The following is a 25,840-nucleotide window of genomic DNA, read 5'->3' on the forward strand; positions in this document are numbered from 1 at the left end:
ATAACTTTACCCCTCACTACAGCTTTCAATGCTTCCCACAAAGCGACGCCTCTCTGTTCCTATTAAAGCCTACATAGTCCTTAATCATCCTTCCCATTTTGGGGAATTGAGTCTGCCATCAACCCAACGTCCAGCCTCCAGGCAGACCTCTCTGGCGACCCCTTCTCCAGGGCTATATCTACCCAATGTGGATGACAATCGCAGAATATTCTGTCTTTCACAGCCCTGTCAACAGCACCTTTTCCATAATAAAAAAGTCTCTCCTCGAATACACGTTATATACTGGTGAAAAGAATGAATAGTCCCTCTCGCACAGGTGCAGAAACTTCTGTGGGTCCAACCCCCCTCCTCCCATGATCGCAGCCAACACCTTTGCGCCACACCCCACAGCGAACGTTGCTTAGACCTAAACAGATCACAGAATCCCTAGTGCAGAAGGAGGCGCAATGGGTCTGCACCAACACTCCAAAACAGCATCATACCTAGGCCCACTCCTCTCCCTATCCCTGTAACCGCACCTCATCTTTTGGACATTAAGGGGTAATTGAAAGGTCACATCCTTCTAAATCATAGAGCACCTCAGGGGCTGGTTTAGCACAGGGCTAAATAGCTGTCTTTTAAAGCAGACCAAGGCAAGCCAGCAGCACGGTTCAATTCCCGTACCAGCCTCCTCGAACAGGTACCGGAATGTGGCGACTAGGGGCTTTTCACAGTAACTTCATTTGAAGCCTACTTGTGACAATAAACGATTTTCATTTTATTTTATTTTTTTCAGGCCAATCTACCTAAACGTGCACATCTTTGGACTGTGGGGGGAAGCTCATCCCCACCTTCCACACACACACACACACACATATACAAACTCCACATAAACAGTCACCTGCTAACCACTACCCCCCCCCCCCCCCCCCCCCCCCCCGTATTAACTAGTGCGTATCCAAATTTGGATTATGGCAGCCAACATCTTCTTTATAAATCCTACATAGTTCTACTTTGGGGCGCATACGCTAACCAGCACCACTAACCTTCCCTCCAAAGCACCTGTTACTATTACGTACCTACCCACGCCACCACCGTTGCCGTCTGGAACCTCACGCCAGTATCACTGCCCCCGGCCCTGCTATCAAAGCCTGGGTGGAATAACTGACTTCTCCAACCTCATCTGGTTCTTCACCCTCAGATGGGTCTCTTGCAACAACACCACGCCGGCTTTCAAACTCTTCAAATACAAGAAAACCCTTGCTCGCTTCACCGGTTTCCCCCCAACCCTCACGCGTTCAACGTCACCACGTGGCCCGGGGGGTCTCTCACTACCCCCCCGCCCCTCCTGTCTGTCATAATCATTACTCCTGGCCCCGCCCAGCAAGTGGGACTCAGCCCTACCCCTAGTCATAGTCAGTCAGCTGCCCCCTCCCCCAGCTTCAAAGAAAACCCCAGCCACTTCCTCTGGAAACCACCTCACCCAGTAACAAAGAGATAATCAAAATGGAAAAGATGTGCTTTACATGTCAACGATAGGCCAATTAATGGAATTTTAATCTGAACTGTTGTAATGTGGGAAAAAGGCAGCCAATTTGCACACTTGGTTTAATATTTCTTCTGAAAACATTACCATTTCTTCGTACTGCATAAAGTAATAATCTGGAGAATGCTTTTGGGGCCTGGATTGAGGTTGGAACATGTGAACTCTTGACTCTGAGATGAGAGTGTTATCACTTAACACCAGAGAGCATTGCAATAAATCATAAAATGGTCTCTTTAAAAATCTAGTCATCTAAATCTGCCAATGGAAGGATTTGAACTTCCATCCACTGGATGATTGACCAATGAACATAGCCATTGCACGACTAGGGTCCCATTACATTCTCAAGCACACTAACCCTCAGCTTAAGAAGCTGAAAAATTCACATTTAAACTAAGTTTGAAAATTACACAAAGAAAGAAAAGTGATACTCTGCCATAAGTTAAGATGCTCTTAAATGGTTCTCTGAGAGAGATGGAAATTTGCATCACACCTGAACTGCTCCATAGGTGATGGAGAGTAGCTGAGCTGGAATGTGGCCTTTCCAGAATGCCTGTAGGCCCTCCTCTTGGAATATTGTATTAGTCGCCTGCAGAATGCCATGATATTTGGCTGCTGGCTCAAACAGTGACAACCTCTCGATTTGCAGCTGAGAAAACAAAACCAGAGCAAGTATAAGTGAGAACAGTCTTGACATTAGCAGCCACATAACATAAAAGGGAGATGGCAAACCCATTTCCATAAAATCTATTCTGGCCAAACTCTACCTGCCCCAGGAATTATCTCATACTGCTGGATATTTACCTGCTTCTCTGCATCGTTACCCACTGCCCCACATTGAACCCATTGCGCACCTACCCTAAATGGTCTGTACTGGTCTATTCTCCACATGAGGCTACTCCCACCCCTCTCCATATCACACTATTAACACCTCCAAATTACATTTCCTCTCATGTGTTTATCTAACTACCCTTAAAAGCATCTCTGCTATAAAGTCGCCATAGTCCCAGATGACCATAGGCTGCTTCCCCCTTTGAGAAGGAGGGTTGTTTGGTGATGATTTAACCCGAGAATCACCACACCTCAGGCGAGGGGCAAGGTTGAGAAGAATTGATGAATAACCTCAGCCGGTACCTCATTCCATTGGAATTGAACCCGCACTGTTGGCCTTGCTCTGCATCACAAACCAGCTGTCCAGCCCACTGAGCTAAACTGGCCCCCATCTACGCGATAGACGTTGACAACTCCCTATGGTAGCAAGATCTGCATTTTAACCAGTCCCTGGGAGAAGGACGTTCTCCTAAATTCTCTAATGATTTCTTTTTAGTGACTATTTTAAATACATAACATCTAGGTTTGGACAAGCCACAAAGGGATCATTTGCTTTGCATCTACTCTGCCACAGAATCTCACAATGGCTGCAGCACGGAAGGAGACCATTCATCGCATCATTTCCATGCAGGTCTCTGCAAACCCTTTCCGAATTTTAAAGCCCTCTATCAATTCACCATTCTAGAGGAAAATAAATAGTTGCAACCTGTTCAGCCGTTCCCAATACATATAATCTCTCTGTTCAGGTGCTATTTTGGTGAATATTTTTGCATCTTCGCCTATGTTTCTGTATCTTTTTCACAGTATGGAGAGCAGGAATATTCACAGTACTCCAAACATGGTTTAATCGAGATTCTAAAAAAGGAAAGAGAGATCGAGGTGTAGAGAGAGAATTCCAGAGCTTGGGGCCCTGGTAACTGAAGGCTGGGCCACCAATGGCAGAGCAATTAAAGTTGGGGAGGCACAAGGGGCCAGTGTTGGCATGCAGATACCTTGAGAGAGTCTGGAGATTACAGAGATGATGGGGTGCGAGGTCATGGAGGAATTTGAAAACACGAATGAGAATTTTACAGTGAAGATGTTGTTTGATCAGGAGTCAATGTAGATCAGCAAGCACAGCTGACAGGGGAATAGGACTTTCTGCAGGTTAAAGCATGGGCTGCAAAGATGACTTCAACATTACAGCGGGTGAATGTGGGAGACCAGACAGGAATGTATTGGAATAGTAAAGTCTCGTAGTAAGAAGAGGAAGATTGAGAGATGCAGTAACAGATGAGCTGAGATGGAGTGAAATTGGGCAATGTCAGAGGTGGAAATAGGCAGTTCCAGTGAAGGCTCAAATACAAGGTCAGAGCTCCATCTCAAAATCGAACGTGGTACCAAGGCTGTAAATAGACTGGCACTGAGTCAGGAAGGCATAGAATGTCCAGTCCAGTTAAGTCACAAGGGAGTTTGGCAAGACTAGATGGTATTTATTTTAATGTGAGTAGTCTGACGAACAAGACAGATTAATTGAGGGCACAAATTAAAACATGGGTTATTCCTGTCACTGAGACATGGTTGAGAGGGGAGCAGATTGGCAGCTCAATATTCCAGGATATAGAATCTTCAGGTGGGATAGGGAACAAAGTAAAAGAGGAGGGTGTCGCAATTTTGATCAGGGAATCTATTACAGCAGTAAGGAGGAGTGACATCTTAGAAGGCTCTTCAAACAAGGCCATATGGGTAGAACTTTTAGGGTAGCACGGTAGCCTTGTGGATAGCACAATTGCTTCACAGCTCCAGGGTCCCAGGTTCGATTCCGGCTTGGGTCACTGTCTGTGTGGAGTCTGCACATCCTCCCCGTGTGTGTGTGGGTTTCCTCCGGGTGCTCCGGTTTCCTCCTACAGTCCAAAGATGTGCAGGTTAGGTGGATTTGCCATGATAAATTGCCCTTAGTGTCCAAAATTTCCCTTAGTGTTGGGTGGGGTTACTGGGTTATGAGGATAAGGTGGAGGTGTTGACCTTGGGTCGGATGCTCTTTCCAAGAGCTGGTGCAGACTCGATGGGCTGAATGGCCTCCTTCTGCACTGCAAATTCTATTCTAACTTAAAAACCAGAAAGGAGCAATCACATTGCTGCAGTTTTCCAAAGGTCCAATAACAGTCCGAGAGAAATAGAAGAGCAGATAGGTAGAAAAATTTCAAGTAATAGGGTAGTGCTAGCGGGGGATTTCAACTTCCCTAATATTAACTGGGGAAGCCATAGTGTGAAAGGTTTCGAGGGAACGGAATTATTAAAATGCGTCCAAGAGAACTTTTTAAGACAGTAAGTAGAAGGTCCTACAAGGGAGGGGTGGTCCTGGACTTAATTCTCGGTGAAGAAACTGGGCAAGTGGTTGAAGTATCAGTGAGGGAACATTTTGCTGACAGTGATCATAACTCCATGAGATTCAAGATTGGAGGACCAAAGGGCCTGTTCCTGTGCTGTATTGCTCTTTAAATTTGTTATGGAAAAGGACAAGGATGGGCCTGAGATCAAAGTTCTAAAGTGGGGGAAATCCGATTTTAATAAGGTCAGATATGATTTGGCCAGAATAGACTGGGAGTGGACATTTACAGGTAAATCTGTGACAGAACAGTGGGACTCATTCAAGAAGGAAATAGGCAGTGTGCAGGGCCAACATGTTCCATTCAGGAAAAAGGATGGGACCAACAAATCCAGTGAACCCTGGATATCAAGGGATATTATGGCATTGGACAAAGAGAAAAACAGAAGCTTTGGCACATGTAGAGGGCTCAAAACAGCAGAAGGCCTTGAGGCGGATATAATGTGCAAGAAGGAACTTTAAAAGAGAAATTAGGAGAGCAAAAAGGGGACATAAAAGGATATTGGCAGGTAAAATAAAGGAAAAGGCCAAGTTGTTTTACAAGCAGTGGTTAGCATTGGTGCCTTCCAGCTTCAGGTTCAATTCCGGCTCAGGTGACTGTGTTTGGAGTTTGCACTTTCTCCCCGTGTCTGCGTGAGTTTCCTCCGGGTGTTCCCACTGTTTAAAGATGTGCAGGCAAGGTGGAATAGCCATGCTAAATTGCCCCTTAGTGTCCAAAAGTTTAGGTTGTGTTACTGGGTTACTGGCTAGGGTGGAGCATGGGCTGAAGAAGGATGCTCTTTCCAAGAGCCAGGGCAGACTCGATGGGCCGAATGGCCTCCTTCTGCACTGTAAATTCCATGACTCCTATGACTAAGTATATTACGGGTAAAATGATAACTAGGGAAAGAGTAGGGCCCATTAAGGACCACAGTAGTAATTTGTGAGTGGATCCGGAGGATGTAAGTAGAGTTTTAAATTAGTACTTTGTGTCCGTGTTCACTTGTTAGATGGCGGTGTGCGTATAGAAATCAGGGAGGAGGACTGTAATAAAATTAAAGAGATTAACATAGACAGAGAGGGGGTTCTGAGTGGTCTGGCAGGATTAAAGGTAGACAAATCTCCAGGGCCAGACAAAATGTATTCCAGGCTTCTGAGTGAGGCAAGGGAGGAAATAGCAGGGACACTGACAATAATTTTCAATTCCTCTCTGGCCACAGGATTGGTGCCAGAGGACTGGTCTGATTAGCAAGTTTGCAGACGACACAAAGGTTGGCGGAATTGCGGATAGCGATGAGGACTGTCAGAGGATACAGCAGGATTTAGATCGTTTGGAGACTTGGGCGGCGAGGTGGCAGATGGAGTTTAATCCGGACAAATGTGAGGTAATGCATTTTGGAAGGTCTAATACAGGTAGGGAATATACAGTGAATGGTAGAATCCTCAAGAGTTTTGACAGTCAGAGAGATCTTGGTGTACAGGTCCACAGGTCACTGAAAGGGGCAACACAGGTGGAGACGGTAGTCAAGAAGGCATACGGCATACTTGCCTTCATTGGCCGGGGCATTGAGTATAAAAATTGGCAAGTCATGTTGCAGCTGTATAGAATCTTAGTTAGGCCACACTTGGGAGTATAGTGTTCAATTCTGGTCGCCACATGACCAGAAGGATGTGGAAGCTTTAGAGAGGGTGCAACAGAAATTTACCAGGATTTTGCCTGGTATGGTGGGCATTAGCTATGAGGAGAGGGTGAATAAACTTGGTTTGTTCTCACTGGAATGAAGGAGGGTGAGGGGCGACCTGATAGAGGTCTACAAAATTATGAGGGGCATAGACAAAGTGGATAGTCAGAGACTTTTTCCCAGGGTAGATGGGTCAATTACTTAGGGGGCATAGATTTAAGGGGCAAGGTTTAGAGATGTACGAGGTACGTTTTTTTACACAGTGGGTAGTGGGTGCCTGGAACTCGCTGCTGGAGGAGCTGGTGGAAGCAGGGACGATGATGAAGTTTAAGGGGCATCTGACAAATACTTGAATAGGATAGGAATACGGACCCCGGAAATGTGGAAGATTTTAGTTTAGACGGGCAACATGGTCGGCGCAGGCTTGGAGGGCTGAAGGGCCTGTTCCTGTGTTGTACTTTTTTTTGTTCTTTGACTGGAGGATAGCCAATATGGTACCATTATTCAAGAAGGGAGGAAGGGATAAACTAGGAAACTGCAGGCCTGTCAGTTTAACCTGGTGGGGAAATTGGAAGCAATTCTGTGAGTCCAAATTAATCTGGATTTGGAGAGGCGGGAACTAATCAAGAACAGTCAGCATGGTTCTGTTACGGGGCGGTCATGTCTGACCAACTTGATGAAGTGTTTCGAAGAGGTGACCAGATGTGTAGATGAGGGAAATGCATTTGACATAGTCTACTTCGATTTCAGCTAGGCTTTTGATAAGGGCCCACATGGGAAACTGACATGGGAAAGTTAAGAGCTCATGGGACCCAAGGAAATTTGGCAAATTGGATCCAGAATTGGCTGAGTGGCAGGAAGCAAAGGGGTGCTTTTCTGACTGGAAGCCTATGCCCAGTGGGGTCCTGCTGTTTGTGGTTTATATAAATGATTTAGATATGAATGTAGGAGGGTTTATCTGTCAGTTTGCAGATGATACAAAATAGTGAGGAGGATAGCCTTCGATTACAGGAGGGTATAGACAGGCTGGTCAGATGGGCTGATCAGTGGCAAATGGAAATCAATCCAGATAAGTGTGAGGTGATACACTTGTATAGGACAACAAACCAAGGGAATACATGATAAACGACAGGACCCTGGGAAACATCAAGGATCAGAAGGATCTTGCTGTACATGTACACCAGTCCCTTAATGTAGCAGAGCAGGTGGATACAGTGGTTAAGAAGGCATATGACATACTTGCCTTCATTAGCCGAGGCATAGAGTTTAAGAGCACGGAGGTTATGCTGAAACTATATAAAATGTTAGGCCACAGCTAGAGCATTGTGTGCAGTTCTGGAATCCATATTACAGGAGGGATATGATAGCAATAGAAAGGGTGCAGAGGAGATCTACCAGAATGTTGCATGGGCTGTAGAGTGTTAGTTATGAAGAGGGATTGCATAGAGTTGGATTGTTTTCCTTGGAGGAGAGGAGACTAAGAGGGTATAAAATTATGGGGGGCATAGATGGAGCAGTCAGGAAAAAACTTTTCCCCTTGGTGGAGGAGTCAATGACCAGATGGCATAGATTTGAGGTGTGGGGCAGGAGGCTTGAGAAAAAACCTTTGCACCCAGAAGGTGGTAGAAATCTGAAAGTCACTGCCTGAAAGGATGGTAGAGGTGGAAACCCTCACAACATTTAAGAAGCATTGAGATGAGCACTTGAAACGCCTTGGCAAACAAGGTTACGGACCAAGTGCTGGAAAATGGGATGAGAATAGGAAGGTGCTTGATGGCCGGCACAGTCACTGTATTGTAAAACTCTATGACTCTCTGCAAGTTCACCTCTGTTATAACTGGCAGGGGTCTAACAGGGTAGGGATAATTAACTACCCCATGGATCTTGCAGAATACAAGCTCCCTGGCTAAGGAGGCACGGGACCCTTAACAACACTTGGCTATGTAAAAATAGAGTAGGCCAGTAAGGCACCAAGGAGAAGATCCAGTAGGGAACTATTGGAGTTAGAACATAGAACACAGAACAGTACAGCACAGTACAGCCCTTCGGCCCACGATGTGCCGACTATTGATCCTAATCTAAGATCAACCTAAACTACACCCCTTCAATTTACTACTATCCCCTCGTGACAGCCATTTCCGCCCTGGGGGAAAGTCTCTGGCTATCCACTCTATCCGTGCTTCTCATCATCTTGGACACGTCTATCAAGTCACCTCTCTTCCTTCTTCGCTCCAGTGAGAAAAGCCCTAGCTCCCTCAACCTTTCTTCATAAGACATGCCCTCCAGTCCAGGCAGCATTCTGGTAAATCTCCTCTGCACCCTCTCCAAAGCATCCACATCCTTCCTATAATGAGGCGACGAGAACTGGACACAATATTCCAAGTGTGGTGTAACTAGGGTTTTATAAAGCTGCAGCAAAACCTCACAGCTCTTAAACTCAATCCTCCTGTTAAGGAAAGCCAACACACCATACGCCTTCTTAACAACCCGATCAACCTGGGTGGCAACTTTGAGAGACCGGTGTACGTGGACCCCAAGATCCCTCTGTTCCTCCACACTTCCAACAATCCTGCCTTTAACCCTGTATTCAGCATTCAAATTCGACCTTCCAAAATGAATCACCACATTTATTTAGGTTGAACTCCATCTGCCACTTCTCAGCCCAGTCTGCATCCTGTCAATATCCTGTTGTAACCTGCAACAGTCCTCAACACTATCTACAACTCCACCAACCTTCATGTCATCGGCAAACTTACTACCCACCCTTCACTTCCTCATCCAAGTCATTTATAAAAACCACAAAGAGCAGAGGTCCCAGAACAGATCCTTGCGATACACCACTGGTCACCGACCTCCAGGCGGAATACTTTCCACCCACTACCACTCGCTGTCTTCTTTCGGCCAGCCAATTCTAGAACATAGAACATTACAGCGCAGTACGGGCCCTTCGCCCCTCGTTGCGCCGACCTGTGAAACCATCTGAAGCCTATCTGACCTACACTATTCCATTTTCATCCATATGTCTATCCAGTGACCACTTAAATGCCCTTAAAGTTGGCGAGTCTACTACTGTTGCAGGCAGGGCGTTCCACACCCCTACTACTCTCTGAGTAAAGAAACTGCCTCTGACATCTGTCCTATATCTACCACCCCTCAATTTAAAGCTATGTCCCCTCGTGTTGGTCATCACCATCCGAGGAAAAAGACTCTCACTGTCCACCCTATCTAACCCTCTGACTATCTTATATGTCTCTATTAAGTCACCTCTCAGCCTTCTCCTCTCTAACAAAAACAACTTCAAGTCCCTGAGCCTTTCCTCGTAAGACCTTCCCTCCATACCAGGCAGCATCCTAGTAAATCTCCTCTGAACCTTTTCCAAAGCTTCCACATCCTTCCTATAATGTGGTGACCAGAACTGCACGCAGTATTCTGTATCCAGACTGCCAAACTTCCCTGTATCCCATGCCCCCTAACTTTCTGAATGTGCCTACCAAACCTTATCAAGCGCCTGAAATCCATATACACCACATCCACTGCCCAACCTTCATCAATGTGTCTCATCACATCCTCAAAGAATTAATGAGGCTTCTGAGGCATGACCTGCCCCTCACAAAGCCATGCTGATTATCTTTAATCAAACTATGTTTTTCTAAATAATCATAAATCCTATCTCTCAGAATCCTTTCCAATATTTTGCTCACCAGAGATGTAAAACTGGCAGGTCTGTAATTCCCAGGGATTTCCCGATTCCCTTTCTTAAACAGGGGAACAACATTCGCCTCCCTCCAATCATCCGGTACTACTACAGTGGAGTGTGAGGATGTAAAGATCATCGCCAACGACGCAGCAATCTCCTCCCTTGCTTTCCGTAGTAACCTTGGGTATATCCCGTCAGACCCAGTTATTATATATCAGTTGTATAAAATAGTAATTTTAAATAAAGCAAATTTTTGTTTTGATCTACTTGGCCTTTTTGTGACCTTTACTAAACCCTCCAAGCCACATACCATCTTGATTTGGGAACATATATCTCCTTCCTTCACTGTCGCTGGGTCAAAATCCGAAACTCCCTCCCTAATATCACTGTGGATGTACTTACACCATATGTCCGTGTCATTCACAAGTTTGAAGTTGGACTTCTAATCCTAGAGTCCAAATTACAAACAGTGGTCCCAGTAAGTGTCCTTGTGGAACATCACTTCCCACCAGTCTGAATAGCTGTGGTTAACCCCGACACTCAGATTCCTGATTTATAGCTCATTTATTGTCCATCATGTTACTTGTGCCCTGAATTCATATGCTCTAACATTCATAAAGAGCCTATTATCTAATCTATTACCAAACATTAGTGAAGGTCTTTTGAAAATCCAGTTGCATGACATCTACTATATCACTTTTGCCCACTCTTTACATGCCCTTCCATTGTGGCGCTCTTAGTTCCCCATTAACAAGGTAGCCTACCTCCCAGTAGTTACCTGGTATTGCAAATGTTTATCCACTGCCCTGTATATTATTTATTTTTCATTGTTCTTGGCATGTCCAAAGATGTGCGGGTTAGGTGGATTGGCCATGATAAATTGCCCTTAGTGTTGGGTGGGGTTACTGAGTTATGGGGATAGAGTGGAGGTGTTGACCTTGGGTAGGGGGTAGGGTGCTCTTTCCAAGAGCCGGTGCAGACTCGATGGGTCGAATGGCCTCCTTCTGCACTGTAAATTCTATGTCTATGTGAACATTACTGGCGAGACCAGCGTTGATTGCCCAACCCTAATTGCCCTTGAGAAGGTGCCAAATTGAAATGAGGATGATGAATCACTCAAGAGGGTAACGAATGTTTTGGACAGGTTGACAGAGCAGAGATGGACAGACTGGTAAAGGGGATATTACAGATCGATAGGAGGTATGCGGAGACCCCAGAGGCAGGGCTCCTGAGGGAATGGCGGAGGCTGCAGGCGGAGTTTAGCTTGCTGACCACAGGGAGGGTGGTGGAGCAGCTGAGAAAAGCGAGGGGGAGAATTTATGAACATGGGGAGAAGGCCAGCAGAATGCTTGCACAGCAGCTTAGGAAGAGGGAGGCAGCTAGGGAGATAGGGAAAGTAAAGGACGGTGAGGGGAACCTGGTTGGTGATTCGGTAGGGGTGAATAAGGCATTTAGAGATTTTTACTGCAGGCTGTACAGGTCGGTACCCACTACGGGGCCGGAGGGATGAGGCACTTCTTGGAGGGGCTGAATTTCCCAACGGTGGACGGAGAGCGGGTAGAAGGACTGGGGGCCCCAATTGGGCTGAAAGAGATAGTGGAGGGCTTGAAGGCCATGCAAGCGGGTAAGGCCCCCGGTCCGGACGGGTACCCAGTGGAGTTTTATAAAAAGTTCTCGGGGATACTGGGGCCATTGTTGTTGAGGATGATCAATGAGGCAAGGGAAAGAGGGGTGCTGCCCCCAATGATGTCACAGGCAATGATTTTACAGATTCTTACGCGGGACAAGAACCCAGAGCTGTATGGGTCCCACAGGCCGATCTCCCTGCTGAATGTGGATGCCAAGTTGCTGGCCAAAATCTTGTCCTCCAGGATTGAGGACTGTGTTCCGGACTTTATTGGGGAGGACCAGACGGGGTTTGTTAAGGGTAGGCAGTTGGTGGACTATGTTAGAAGGCTGTTAAACGTGATCATGATGCCCCCGGAAGGTAGGGATGTTGAGGTAGTGGTCGCAATGGATGCAGAAAAGGCTTTTGATCGGGTAGAATGGGATTATCTCTGGGAGGTACTGGAACGGTTTGGATTTGGGCGGGGCTTTATTGACTGGGTTAGGTTACTGTATCAGGCTCCTGTGGCAAGTGTGCGGACGAACAGGACAACTTCGGACTATTTTAGACCGCATCAGGGGACGAGACAGGGATGCCCCCTCTCCCCACTGCTGTTTGCGCTGGCTATAAAGCCGTTGGCAATTGCTCCGAGAGCTTCAAGGGGCTGGAGGGGACTGGTCCGCGGGGGGGGGGGGGGGGGGGGTTCCACTTGGGCATCCAAGTGGCACGGGAATAAATGGCGCGGTTGCATAAATTGAATCTGGCCCAGCTAGTGGACCAAATGAAGGACGATTTCCAGAGATGGGACGCACTCCCTTTGTCGCTGGCCGGGAGGGTACAAACGGTGAAAATGACGGTCCTCCACAGAGGTTCCTATTTGTATTTCAATGTCTCCCTATTTTTATTCCGCAGTCCTTTTTTAAGAGGGTCAACAGGGTGATCATGGGCTTCGTCTGGGAGGGCAAGGTAAGGAAGGTAATGCTCGAGCGGAGCCGGGGAGAAGGCAGGCTGGCGCTGCCAAATTTTACTGGGCAGCCAACATAGCCATGATCAGGAAGTGGGTGGTGGGGGAGGGGTCGGTGTGGGTGCGTATGGAGGTGGTTCCTTGTAAGAGCACCAGTCTGGGGGGCGTTGGTAACTGCGCCTCTGCGCTCCTACCGGCGCGGTACTCATGGGTGGTATTTTTGGGATAGAAAGGCCCCATGGTGGTGGCCTTGAGAGTTTGGGGCCAGTGGAGGCGGCATGTGGGAGCATCTGTGTGGACCCCAATTTATGATAACCACCTGTTTGCCCCGGGGAGTATGGATGGGGCGTTCCGGGTATGACGGAGAGCGGGGATTGAGAGGATAGGGGATGTATTCATAGAGGGGAGCTTTCCGAGTATGGGGGTACTGAAGGAAAAGTTTGGGCTGGCGAGGGGAAATGAATTTAGATATCTGCAGGTGCGGAACGTCCTTCGTAAACAGGTGGCAACCTTCCCTCTCCTACCGCTGAGGGGGATTCAGGATAGGGTAATTTCCAGAGGATGGGTAGGGGAGGGGAGCGTCTCGGACATCTATAAGGAGCTTATGGGATCGAAGGAGACGCAGACCGAGGAGCTGAAGCGTAAGTGAGAGGAGGAGCTGGGAGAAGAGATAGAGGATGGTTTATGGGCAGATACGTTGAGTAGAGTCAACGCGTCCGCAACAGGAGCCAGGCTCAGCCTGATACAATTTAAGGTTGTGCACCAGGCTCACATGACAGTGGCTCGGATGATCAGATTCTTTGGGGTGGAAGACAGGTGCACAAAATGCACAGGGGGACCAGCGAACCATGCCCACATGCTTTGGACATGTTCAAAGCTTCGGGGATTTTGGCAGGGGTTTGCTGACGCCATGTCCAACATTTTAAAAACAAGAGTGGCGCTGGGTCCAGAGGTGGCAATTTTTGGCGTGTCGGAAGACCCGGGAATCCAGGAGGAGAAAGAGGCAGACGTTCTGGCCTTTGCTTCCCTGGTAGCCCTTTTAGCATGGAGGGACCCAAAGCCCCCGAAGTTGGAGACCTGGCTATCGGGCATGGCTAGCTTTCTCTGTATGGAGAAAATTAAGTTCGCCTTGAGTGGTTCACTGTTCGGGAGGTGGCAACCGTTCGTCAACTTCCTTGCGGAAAATTAATCGTCAGCAGACAGGATGGGGGGGGGGGGGGTAGTAGTAGTTTTGGTTAGTGTAGGGGGTAATAAGGGTGGGACCTGTACGAAAGGTAAACGGTTTTTGCACTATGTTCATGTATATTGTATGTATATTGTCTATTTTGTTGTTGTTTCTATCCCAAAAATACCTCATTTTTTAAAAAATGGGTCGCCGGAAAAAAAGTTTGAAAAACACTGCTCTGCACTATCCATCACTCAGCCAATCTTTGCATCATCTGCAAATTTCCCACTCATGCGCCCTACATTCACGTCCAAATTGTTAATATACAACACAAACAGTAAGGTCCCAACACTGAGCCCTATGGAACACCACTTGAAACAATTTTCCAATTGCAAGGTCAGCCATTGATCCACTTTGTTTCCTGTTACCAAGCCAACTTTTATCCAGTTTGCCACATTGCCCTGTATCTCATGCGCTTTCACTTTCTTGACCAATCTGCCATGTGATAGTTTGTCAAACGCCTTGCTAAAATCCAGGTGCATCGCATCCGCTGCACTACCTTCATCAACCCTTCTTGTCACTTCCTCAAAGAATTCAATCAAATTTGTGAGGCAAGACCTTACTTTAACAAATGATGACTATACCTGACTAATCCATGCGTTTCTATATGATAGTTGATCTATCAGGAGTGATTCTACTAATTTGTCCACTATTTGACATAATACTAACTGGCCTATAATTGTTCAGCATTTCCTTCAATCCGTTTTTAAACAATGGAAGAAAGCAGTGAGGAGAGTAAAGAGGGGATATGAGAAAGCTCTGACTGTTAAAAGTAGGGGAAATCCCAAGACATTCTATAAGTACATCAATGGGAACAGGATAACCAGGGAAGAGTAGGGTACATTGTGGACTAAGACAGCAATCTGTGGATGGAGCCAGAGGACATTGGTTGGGTGTTGAACTAATCTGTCTATCAGGGGCTGATTTAGCACAGTGGGCTAAATAGCTGGCTTGTAAAGCAGACCAGGTCCAGCAGTGTGGGTTCAATTCCCGTACCAGCCTCCCCGAACAGGTGCCGGAATGTGGCAACGAGGGGCTTTGCACGGTAACTTCATTTGAAGCCTACTTGTGACAATAAGCGATTTTCATTCATTTCATCTTCAACTAAGAGAATGAGGGTATAGGTATGGAACTCAGGGAGAGAGACTGTGAGGTTCTTGAGCAAATTAGCATAGGGAGTGACAAGGTATTGAGAGGTGTTGGCAGGCTGAAAGTGGACAAATATCCAGGTCCGGATTAATTGTGCTGTGGGAGGCAAGGGAGATTGCAGGGACACGGACCCAAATTTTTAATTCCTCTCTGGCCATCGGGGAGGTGTCAGAGGACTGGAGAACAGCTAATGGGTTGTAAAGATAAGCAAGGGAACTACAGACCAGTGAGTCTTACATCAGTGGTCGGGAAACTTTTGTAGAAGATTCTGAAGGAGAGAATCTATCTCCACTTGGAGAAGTAAGGTTTGATCAGGGATAGTCAGCATGGCTTTGTCAGAGAGAGGTCATGCCGAACAAATTTGAATGATTTTTTTGAGGAGATGACCAGGTGTGTAGATGAGGAGAGTGCAGTTGATGTAGTTTACATGGATTTCAGCAAAGCCTTTGACAAGGTCCCACTTGTAAAGAAGGCAAATGCACATGGTATACAGGGTAACTTGCTAAGGTGGATTCAAAATTGGCTTAGTCGTAGGAGGCAGACGGCGATGATAGAAGGCTGCTTTAATGACTATGAGCCAGCTTCCAGTGGCCTACCACAGGGATCTGTGCTGGGTCCCCTATTATTCATAATTTATATAAATGACACAGATGACTATGTGGGGATAGGATCACTAAGTTTGTAAATGACACAAAATTTGGCTGGGTGGTTAACAGTGAGGTTGAATGTTTTGAGTTAGAGGAAGATATAGATTGGATGGTCAATGGGCAGATTAGGTGGATCGGCCATGCTAAATTGCTCCAAAGATGTGCACTTTAGATGGGGTTACGAGAATTGGGCAGTGGAGTGGACCTAGGTAGGGCGCTCATTCAGAGGGTCAGTGCAGACTCGATGGGCTGGATAGCTTCCTTCTGCACTTTAGGAATTTAATGGTTCTGTAAGTGGCAGATGGAATTAACCCTGAAAAGTGTGAGGTCATACACTTTCAAAGGAGCAACTTGACAAGGAAGTATTCAATGAACAGCATGACACCGTGAAGTTCTGAGGAAAAAAGGGACCTTGGTGTGTTTGTCCATAGGTAGTTGGGAGGGCAGGTAAACAGGGTAGTTAAGTATGGCATGTTTGTCTTTATCAATCGAGGCATAGATTACAAAAACAGGGAGGCCATGTTGGAGTTGCATAAAGCTTTTTGTGAGGCCACACCTGGAAAACTGTGCAGTCCTGGTGGCCACATTATAGGATGTGATTACACTGGAGGAAGTGCACAGGAGATTCACCAGGATGTTGCCTAGGATGAAGAGAGATTGGATAGGTTTGAGTTGAATTCATTTGAACAGAGAAGATTGAAGGGTGACCTGATCGAGGTGTACAGGATTATGAGGGGCTTTGTGGCAGCCTAAAATGGCATCTGGCAACCAACAACGGTGACCCTTCACCGGCCTAAGAGGAAGACCATCCACACCATCGACGGAAGGACCAGGGCCAAGGAAAATGACGAACAGCAACAGACTTTCAACACTGCCAGACTGCAGGCTCCAGATTAGGCCATATCTGCCTGGTGTTTGCCAGTTACTTGAAAATTAAGTTAAGGACTTCCGGTGGCGGCAATGCGGAGCTAAGCCGCACATTCGGCAGCTCCCGCTGAAAACGGACTTTGGGGCTCTTTTCAGGGCCCCCAACGGAGCTGTGTCGGCAAATCCCGACATGGGAAGAGGACAGGAGTCGACCCCTACGGTCCAATGGTCCGGACCAGGAGTGGGGTAAGGAGAAAAATGGAGAAAGCACCCCTGAAAAAGCGGGGGAAGGAAGACAAAATGGCGGCCGGCGGAGGCCTCGAGGAGCTGAGGCAGTGGGCTCAGGAGCAGAAGCGCTGCTTCCAGGAGCTTAAGTTGGGGCTGCTGGAGTCGTTGAAGGTAACCAACAGGGAGCTGATGGAGACCCAGACAGCCCAGGGGGCTGCGATCCGGGAGCTGCAGCAGCAGGCTTCCGAAAGGGAGGATGAGGCCGTGGCCGTCACGGGGAAGGTGGAGATGCACGAGGCGCTCCATAAACGATGGCAGGAGCGGTTCGAGGAGCTGGACAACCGGTCGAGGAGGAAAAATTTGCGGATCCTGGACCTCACGGAGGGGCTGGAGGGGTCGGACCCGGCGGCCTATGTGGCGGTTATGTTAAACTCGCTGATGGGGGCTGGGTCCTTCCAGGGGCCCCTGGAGTTAGAGGGGGCCCACAGAATTCTGGCTAGGAGGCCCAAGCCGAACGAGCCGCCGCGGGCGGTGTTGGTGCGGTTTCATCGGTTCGTGGATCGTGAGTGTGTGCTCCGGTGGGCCAAGAAGGAGCGGAGCAGCAAGTGGGAGAACACGGAGGTGCGGATCTTCCAGGACTGGAGTGCGGCAGTGGCGAGGCGGAGGGCCGGGTTTAACTGGACGAAGGCGGTGCTCCATAGACGGAGTGTGAAGTTCGGCATGTTGCAGCCGGCGCGTCTGTGGGTCACCTATAAGGATCGGCACCATTATTTTGAGTCCCCGGAGGAGGCGTGGGCCTTAATGCAGGCCGAGAAATTGGACTCAAACTGAGGGTCTAAGATGGGGGATGCTGTATAATACTGTATTTGTATTTGCTTGGTTTAATGTAAGATGTGGGTTGGCCTTCGGGTGGGTGGGGATGTCGATTTGTCTTTTCTATACGGGTTTTTCTGTAGGGGTCTGGTGGACGGGTTCGGGCAGGGGGGTAAACGGGGACTGACAATGGGAGTTGCCCTGGAGGATGCGGGGCCAGGCAGGGCGAAAGCGCGGGCTTTCTGCGGGTTTCCCGCGCTGGGAGATGGTGGGGGCGGGGTCGGGGCTGAGAAGCGCGGGTCGTTGCTGGCTGTTTTCTTTTCCCGCGCAAGAGCAGGGGTGGGGGGAGGACCCATTGACAGGCACGATGGAGGAGGGGTAGTCCCACGTGGGGAGGAGTCGGAGGTAGGGCAGGAGTCGCCGGGGTCAGCAGAAGTTAGCTGGCTCACGGGAGTGCTATGGAGGGAGGGGCGCGGCTAGGAGGGGTCCTAGCCTGGGGAGGGGGGAGGGGGTACCGGGTTGCTGCTGAAACGGTCAGGAAGGAGCTGGAGGACGCAGGGAGTGCTGGAGGGGGGGGGGGAGTTGCCGCCGTGGGAAACTGGCAGAGCGGGGGACGCTGGCCGGTGGTGGGCAAGGGATGTGGTATGGCTAATCGGCACTGGAATGTGAGGGGGCTGAATGGGCCGGTCAAACGGGCCCGGGTATTTGCGCACCTGAAGGGGCTGAAGGCGGATGTGGCCATGCTCCAGGTGACACACCTGAGAGTGGTGGACCAGGTTTGGCTGAGGAAGGGATGGGTGGGCCAAGTATTTCACTCAGGGCTGGATCAGAAGAGTAGGGGGGTGGCGATCCTGGTGGGGAAGAAGGTGTCGTTTGAGGCGTTAAATGCGGTGGCTGACAGTGGCAGGAGATATGTGACGGTGAATGGTAAGCTGCAGGGGGGAGCGGGTGGTGTTGGTGAATGCTTACGCCCCAAATTGGGACGATGCGGGGTTTATGCGGCACATGTTGGGCAGCATTCCGGACCTGGAGGTGGGGGGCCTGATCATGGGGGGGGGGCGGGGGGGACTTCGACACAGTACTGGATCCCCCATTGGATCGATCCAAGTCCCGGACGGGTAGGAGGCCGGCGGCGGCTAAGGTGTTGAGGGGCTTTATGGACCAGATTGGGGGGGGTGGATCCCTGGAGGTTTGCGAGGCCAAGGGCCAGGGAGTACTCGTTTTTCTCCCACGTACACAAGGCCTACTCGAGGATTGATTTTTTTGTCCTGAGCAGGGGGTTGGTTTCGAGGGTGGAGGATGTGGAATATTCCGCCATTGCCATTTCAGATCATGCCCCGCACTGGATGGACCTCGGGCTGGGGGAAGAGAGGGACCAACGTCCGCTCAAGGTGCTTGGAGGTGGGGCTGCTGGCAGATGAGGAGGTGGCCGGGAGGGTTCGGGGGTGTATCGAGAGGTACCTCGAGGCCAATGACAACGGGGAGGTCCGAGTGGGGACGGTGTGGGAGGCACTGAAGGCGGTGATGAGGGGGGAATTGATCTACATCCGAATCCATAGGGAGAGGGGGTATCAGAGGGAGAGGGAGAGACTGATAGGTGAGATGGTGCGGGTGGATAGGAGATATGCGGAGGCTCCAGAGGAGGGATTGCTGGGGGAGAGGCGTAGCCTTCAGGCCAGATTCGACCTATTGACTACCAGAAAGGCGGAAGCTCAGTGGAGGAAAGCACAGGGGGCGGTATATGAGTATGGGGAGAAGGCGAGCAGGATGCTGGCACACCAGCTCCGAAAGTGGGACGCGGCCAGGGAGATTGGGGGAGTGATGGATAAGGCTGGGAAGGTGGTGCGGAGGGGAGTAGATGTTAATGGGGTCTTCAGAGACTTCTATGGGGAACTGTACCGGTCGGAACCCCCGGTGGAGGGGGGTGGAATGGGGCGCTTCTTGGACAAGCTGCGATTCCCGAGGTTGGAGGAGGAGCAGGTGGAGGGACTGGGGGCGCCGATCGAGCTAGAGGAGGTGGTCAAAGGGATAGGGAGCATGCAGTCGGGGAAGGCGCCGGGGCCGGACGGGTTTCCGGCAGAATTTTATAAAAGGTATTTGGACCTGTTGGGTCCCCTGTTGGTCCGGACCTTGAACGAGGCAAGGGAGGGGGGGGCTTTGCCCCCAACTATGTCACGGGCGCTGATTTCCTTGATCCTGAAGCGAGACATGGACCTTCTGCAGTGCGGGTCATATAGGCCAATTTCGCTGCTAAACGCCGACGCTAAGCTGCTGGCAAAGATCCTGACCACTAGAATAGAGGATTGCGTGCCCGAGGTCATTCAGGAGGACCAGACGGGGTTTGTGAAGGGAAGGCAGTTAAATGCGAATGTGCGAAGGCTCCTCAATGTCATTATGATGCCGGCCATGGAAGGGGAGGCGAAGATAGTGGTGGTACTGGATGCGGAGAAGGCCTTTGATAGGGTTGAGTGGGAGTATTTGTGGGAGGTGTTGGAGAGGTTTGGGGAGGGGTTTATCCAGTGGGTGAGGCTGCTCTACGAGGCCCCAATGGCGAGTGTAGCCACAAATAGGAGGAGGTCTGACTACTTTCGGCTGTACCGGGGGACGAGACAGGGGTGCCCCCTGTCCCCCTTGCTCTTCGCGTTGACGATTGAGCCCCTGGCCATGGCATTGAGGGAGTCAGGGAACTGGAGGGGCCTGGTGCGGGGTGGGGAGGAGCATCGAGTGTCGCTGTATGCGGACGACCTGTTGCTGTATGTGGCGGACCCGGTGGGGGGAATGCCGGAGGTGATGAGGATTCTTAGTGAATTCGGGGGTTTCTCTGGGTATAAGTTGAACCTGGGCAAGGGTGAGTTGTTTGTGATGCATCCGGGGGATCAAGAGGAGGGGATTGGTAGACTCCCTCTGAAGCAGGCAGGGAAGAGCTTCAGGTACCTAGGGGTCCAGGTGGCTGGGAGTTGGGGGGGCCCTGCACAAGCTCAACCTCACAAGGTTGGTGGAGCAGATGGAGGAGTTTAAGAGGTAGGATATGTTACCGCTGTCACTGGCGGGGAGGGTGCAGTCCGTTAAGATGACGGTGCTCCCGAGGTTTTTGTTCCTGTTCCAGTGCCTCCCCGTCCTTATCCCGAAGGCCTTTTTTAGGAGGGTCAACAGGAGTATTACGGGATTTGTGTGGGCGCACGGGACTCCGAGGGTGAGAAAACGGTGTTCCTGGAACGGGGCAGGGATAGGGGGGGGCTGGCGTTGCCCAACCTCTGTGGGTACTATTGGGCTGCCAACGCAGCGATGGTGCGTAAGTGGGTAATGGACGGGGAAGGGGCCGCATGGAAGAGGATGGAGGTGGCGTCCTGTGTGGGCCCGAGCCTGGAGGCGCTGGTAACGGCGCCGTTGCCGCTCCCTCCAACGAGGTATACCACGAGCCCGGTGATGGCGGCTACCCTCAAAATTTGGGGGCAATGGAGACAGCATAGGGGGGAGGTGGGGGGCTCAATGGAGGCCCCGATACGGGGGAACCATCGGTTTGTCCCAGGGAGCATTGATGGCGGATTTCTGGGCTGACACAGGGCAGGGGCTAGGAGGCTGAGGGACCTGTTTGTGGAGGGGAGGTTCGCGAGCTTGGGGGAGTTAGAGGGGAAGTTTGGGCTCCCCCCGGGGAACATGTTTAGGTACATGCAGGTGAGGGCGTTTGCCAGGCAGCAGGTGGAGGGGTTCCCTTTGCTGCCCCCACGAGGGGTGCGGGATCGGTTGCTCTCGGGGGTGTGGGTTGGAGGAGGGAGGATTTTGGACATATACCAGGTAATGCAGGAGGTAGACGAGGCCTCGGTGGAGGAACTGAAGGGTAAATGGGAAGAGGAGCTGGGTGAGGAGATTGAGGAGGGGACGTGGGCGGATGCCCTGGAGAGAGTGAATTCCTCCTCTTCCTGTGCGAGGCTTAGCCTCATACAGTTCAAGGTGCTGCATAGGGCCCACATGACTGGGACGAGGATGAGTAGGTTTTTCGGGGGCGAGGACAGGTGTTCTAGGTGCTCGGGGAGCCCAGCGAACCACGCCCATATGTTTTGGGCGTGCCCAGCGCTGGGGGAGTTTTGGAAGGGTGTAGCGAGGACGATGTCGAGGGTGGTGGGATCCAGGGTCAAGCCAGGCTGGGGACTCGCAATTTTTGGGGTTGGGGTGGAGCCGGGAGTGCAGGAGGCGAAAGAGGCCGGTGTTCTGGCCTTTGCGACCCTAGTAGCCCGGCGGAGGATATTGCTCCAATGGAACGATGCGAGGCCCCCAAGCGTGGAGGCCTGGATCAATGATATGGCGGGGTTCATCAAATTGGAGAAAGTGAAATTTGCCCTGAGGGGATCAGTACAAGGGTTCTTTAGGCGATGGCAGCCTTTCCTGGACTTCCTGGCGGAGCGGTAGGGAAATACGGCGGCAGCAGCAGCAACCCGGGGGGAGGGGGGAAGAGGGAGGGAGGGAGGGTTTGGATCGGTGGGAGGGAGAACTGTGTACATGGGTTTGTGGGATAAGGCGGGTGTTATCTCTTTCCCTTTTGTTGTTTGGGTGTTCTTTTGTTTTTCTCTTTTGTTTGTAGTTGCTTTTGAAGTTGGGTGGGTATTGTTCTTGGGGTGTTACCGCGGTTGTTTTGTTAATAGAGTTGAGATGTTTATATTTTGTAAAAATTTCAATAAAAATTATTTAAAAAAAAGAAAATTAAGTTAAGGACTTGTGTGTATTAGTTTATAGTTCAACTTGCATGTGTGTGTGGTTGATTAACAGTAACAATTGTGTGACAGTAAAATATAGTATTGTACGAAACAACCTGTGGTCGTTTGTCCATCGTATACGGGTTGGACACATTGTGGTTTAGGCACAACAGCGTGGACAGGGTGGATAGGGAGCAGCTGTTCCTCTTAGTTGAAGGGTCAGTTATGAGGGGACACAAGTTCAAGGTGAGGGTCAAAAGAGCTTTGGAGAGTTGAAGTAGAAGATACATACGGCTGTCACTATGCGGCAGTGGTGGAAGGAGGGAGAGTTTCAGGTGGCTAGTTGAAGGGTCAATTATGAGGGGACACAAGTTCAAGGTGAGGGGCAGGAGGTGGGGGGGGGGGGGGGGGGGGGGGGGGGGGTTGTGAGGAAAACCCTTTTTACCCAGAGAGTGGTGATGGTCTGGAATGCATGGGAGGGTGGTAGAGGCGGATTGCCTCACATCCTTTAAAAAGTATCTGGATGAGCACTTGACATGTCATAACATTCATGGCCAACTGCTGGCAAATGGAATTAGGTAGACAGGTCAGGTGTTTTTCATGTTGGTGGAGACTCCATGTGCCGAAGGGCCTCTTCTGAACTGGGAGATTCTGCATAAAATCTACCATTTCAATAGGATTACTGATCCAACAACATGATCAGTCGGCTTCTGCTCCGAATAACTGGGGAGAGACCCACCCCTCTGTATTTACCCATTCCCCTTGTGCATTTACCCCCCCTCCCCTGGTATTTTTACCCGGCATTAATGGGTATTCAGCAGGTACTCGTCTCCCTCATTACCTGGAACCGGATTTTGATGACATCCAAAGGATTGATCAGGACTCGGGTCAGGAGTCCGGACATTGATCCGGCCGCAGCCACCTCGCTGAACGACAGACCACGGCCGCCTTCCTGGGTCTGCGGGTCATAACCGACCATCGCCGGTTCCCAGTGCCCCCTGCTCTCTCCCTGGTGTCCCCTCCTATTCCCCGTTCTCCCCTCCTATTCCCCACTCTCCCCTCCTATTCCCCGATGTCCCCTCCTATTTCCCGCTCTCTCCCCAGTGTCTTCTCCTATTCCCCGCTCTCTCCCCGGTGTCCCCTCCTATTCCCCGCTTTCTCCCTGGTGTCCCCTCCTATTCCCCGATGTCCCCTCCTATTTCCCGCGCTCTCCCCGGTGTCCCCTCCTATTCCCCGCTCTCTCCCCGGTGTCCCCTCCTATTCCCCGATGTCCCCTCCTATTCCCCGCGCTCTCCCCGGTGTCCCCTCCTATTCCCTGCTCTCTCCTCGGTGTCCCCTCCTATTCCCCGATGTCCCCTCCTATTCCCCGCGCTCTCTCCGGTGTCCCCTCCTATTCCCCGTTCTCTCCCCGGTGTCCCCTCCTATTCCCCGTTCTCTCCCCGGTGTCCCCTCCTATTCCCCGATGTCCCCTCTTATTCCCCGGTGTCCCCTCCTATTCCCCGGTGTCCCCTCCTATTCCCCGCTCTCCCCCCCCTCCCGTGTGCCTTCTCTCTCTCCTCTCCCCCCCCCCCCCCCCCGTGTCCCCGCTCTCTCCCCTCCCCCACGGGTGTCCCCGCTCTCTCCCCTCCCCCACGGTGTCCCCGCTCTCTCCCCTCCCCCACGGGTGTCCCCGCTCTCTCCCCTCCCCCACGGGTGTCCCCGCTCTCTCCCCTCCCCCACGGGTGTCCCCGCTCTCTCCCCTCCCCCACGGGTGTCCCCGCTCTCTCCCCTCCCCCACGGGTGTCCCCGCTCTCTCCCCTCCCCCACGGGTGTCCCCGCTCTCTCCCCTCCCCCACGGGTGTCCCCGCTCTCTCCCCTCCCCCACGGGTGTCCCGCTCTCTCCCCTCCCCCACGGGTGTCCCCGCTCTCTCCTCTCCCCCCCGGGTGTCCCGCTCTCTCCCCTCCCCCACGGGTGTCCCCGCTCTCTCCTCTCCCCCCCGGGTGTCCCCGCTCTCTCCTCTCCCCCCCGGGTGTCCCCGCTCTCTCCTCTCCCCCCCCCCCCCCCCGTGTGCCCGCCCGCTCTCTTCTCTCCCCTCCCCCCTGGTATGCCGGCCCGCTCGCCCCCGCTCTCTCTCTCCCGCCCCCGCTCTCTCTCTCCCGCCCCCGCTCTCTCTCTCCCCCCCCGCCCCCGCCCCCGCCCCCGCTCTCTCCCTCCCGCCCGCCCCCGCTCTCTCTCTCTCCCTCCCGCCCGCCCGCCCCCGCTCTCTCTCTCTCCCGCCCGCCCGCCCCCGCTCTCTCTCTCTCCCGCCCGCCCCCGCTCTCTCTCTCTCCCGCCCGCCCCCGCTCTCTCTCTCTCCCCCCCCGCCCCCGCTCTCTCTCTCTCCCCCCCCGCCCCCCGCTCTCTCTCTCCCCCCCGCGCCCCCGCTCTCTCTCTCGCCCCCGCTCTCTCTCTCCCCCCCGCCCCCCGCTCTCTCTCTCCCCCCCCGCCCCCGCTCTCTCTCTCCCCCCCGGTGTGCCCTCTGCCGATTCGGGCAGCACAAGGTGGAACCCACTACCGGAAGTGAGTGTTGACTGACAGCCAATGTGACACGCCCCTCTGATTGATAGGTCCCGCCGCCAATCACAGCCCTGCTTCAGGACAATCACCCAATAAGATTGCCGAAGCCAGGAAATCTGATTTGCGCATGCGTAATTTTATTCTAGTAAAGAAAGTACGAATAAATATTAAAACAATATTTTAGGCATTAATTAGATACAACAGACTAAAATATTCATTCAATAATAAATAAATATCAATTATTCTTTCAAATTATACCGAATTCTGATTTTGTCCCAGTTTCTGCCAATGATGGCTTGCGCCTAAGATTTCCTGCTATTTCTCTCACTGCTTCTAGCTGCACTGACTCCTCCCGTCCACGGAGAGCCCTGTCGCACATACACCTCCCGTCCACTGAGAGCGCTCTGCACCTAATTCGCCCCTCCACCTAGAGCGCTGCTGCACATACTCCTCCTAGCCCCGGAGAGCACTATTGTAATGACTCCTCCCAGCTACGGAGAGCGCAGCTGCGCTGATTCCTCCCAGAACCGGAGCAGCTCTATTGCACTGACTCCTCCCAGCCACAGAGAGCGCAGCTGCACAAACTCCTACCAACGTGCAAAGATGTGCAGGTTCGGTGTATTGGCCATGCTAAATTGCCCTTGGTATCCAAAAAGGTTATGTGGGGTTACGGGTATAGGGTGGCAGTGTGGGCTTAAGTGAGGTGCTCTTTCCGAGGGCCAGAACAGACTTGATGGGTCGAATGGCACTGTATAGTCTATGAGTCCTCGCGGCAAAGGAGAGCACTACTGCACTAACTCCTCCCTGCCACAGAGAGCATTGCTGCTCCGACCCATCCCGGCCATGAACAATACTACTACACTGACTCCTCCTGCCCACGAACAGCACTACTGCACCACCGCCGCCTCCTGGCCACCGACAGCACTGAATCAGGCCAGTGTGGCTCAAAGGAAGAGCAGACAGGGAGATGTTGCTGAAAACAGCAGGACTGGTGGCCCGAAGGGCTTATGTTTTAATGCAAGATGAACTGAGGGC

The 25,840-nt window shown here is 51.3% G+C and overlaps 1 protein-coding gene across 1 annotated transcript in view; it reads right to left on the reverse strand.

Moving 5' to 3' along the window:
- slc25a19 (solute carrier family 25 member 19) overlaps positions 1 to 23,294 on the reverse strand; it is a 75,830-nt gene extending 52,536 nt beyond the window's left edge. The window contains exons 1-2 of the mRNA XM_038777386.1: positions 23,111 to 23,294; positions 2,016 to 2,171 (exon numbers count right to left, since the gene is read on the reverse strand). Of these exons, the coding sequence (XP_038633314.1) occupies positions 2,016 to 2,171; positions 23,111 to 23,248 (294 nt within the window). The 5' untranslated portion in view covers positions 23,249 to 23,294. The remainder of the gene's footprint in view (positions 1 to 2,015; positions 2,172 to 23,110) is intronic.
- Between the last annotated feature and the right edge of the window lie 2,546 nt (positions 23,295 to 25,840).

This window comes from Scyliorhinus canicula, chromosome 18 (genome assembly GCF_902713615.1).
Source record: "Scyliorhinus canicula chromosome 18, sScyCan1.1, whole genome shotgun sequence".
In the NCBI taxonomy this organism is placed as follows: Eukaryota; Metazoa; Chordata; class Chondrichthyes; order Carcharhiniformes; family Scyliorhinidae; genus Scyliorhinus; species Scyliorhinus canicula.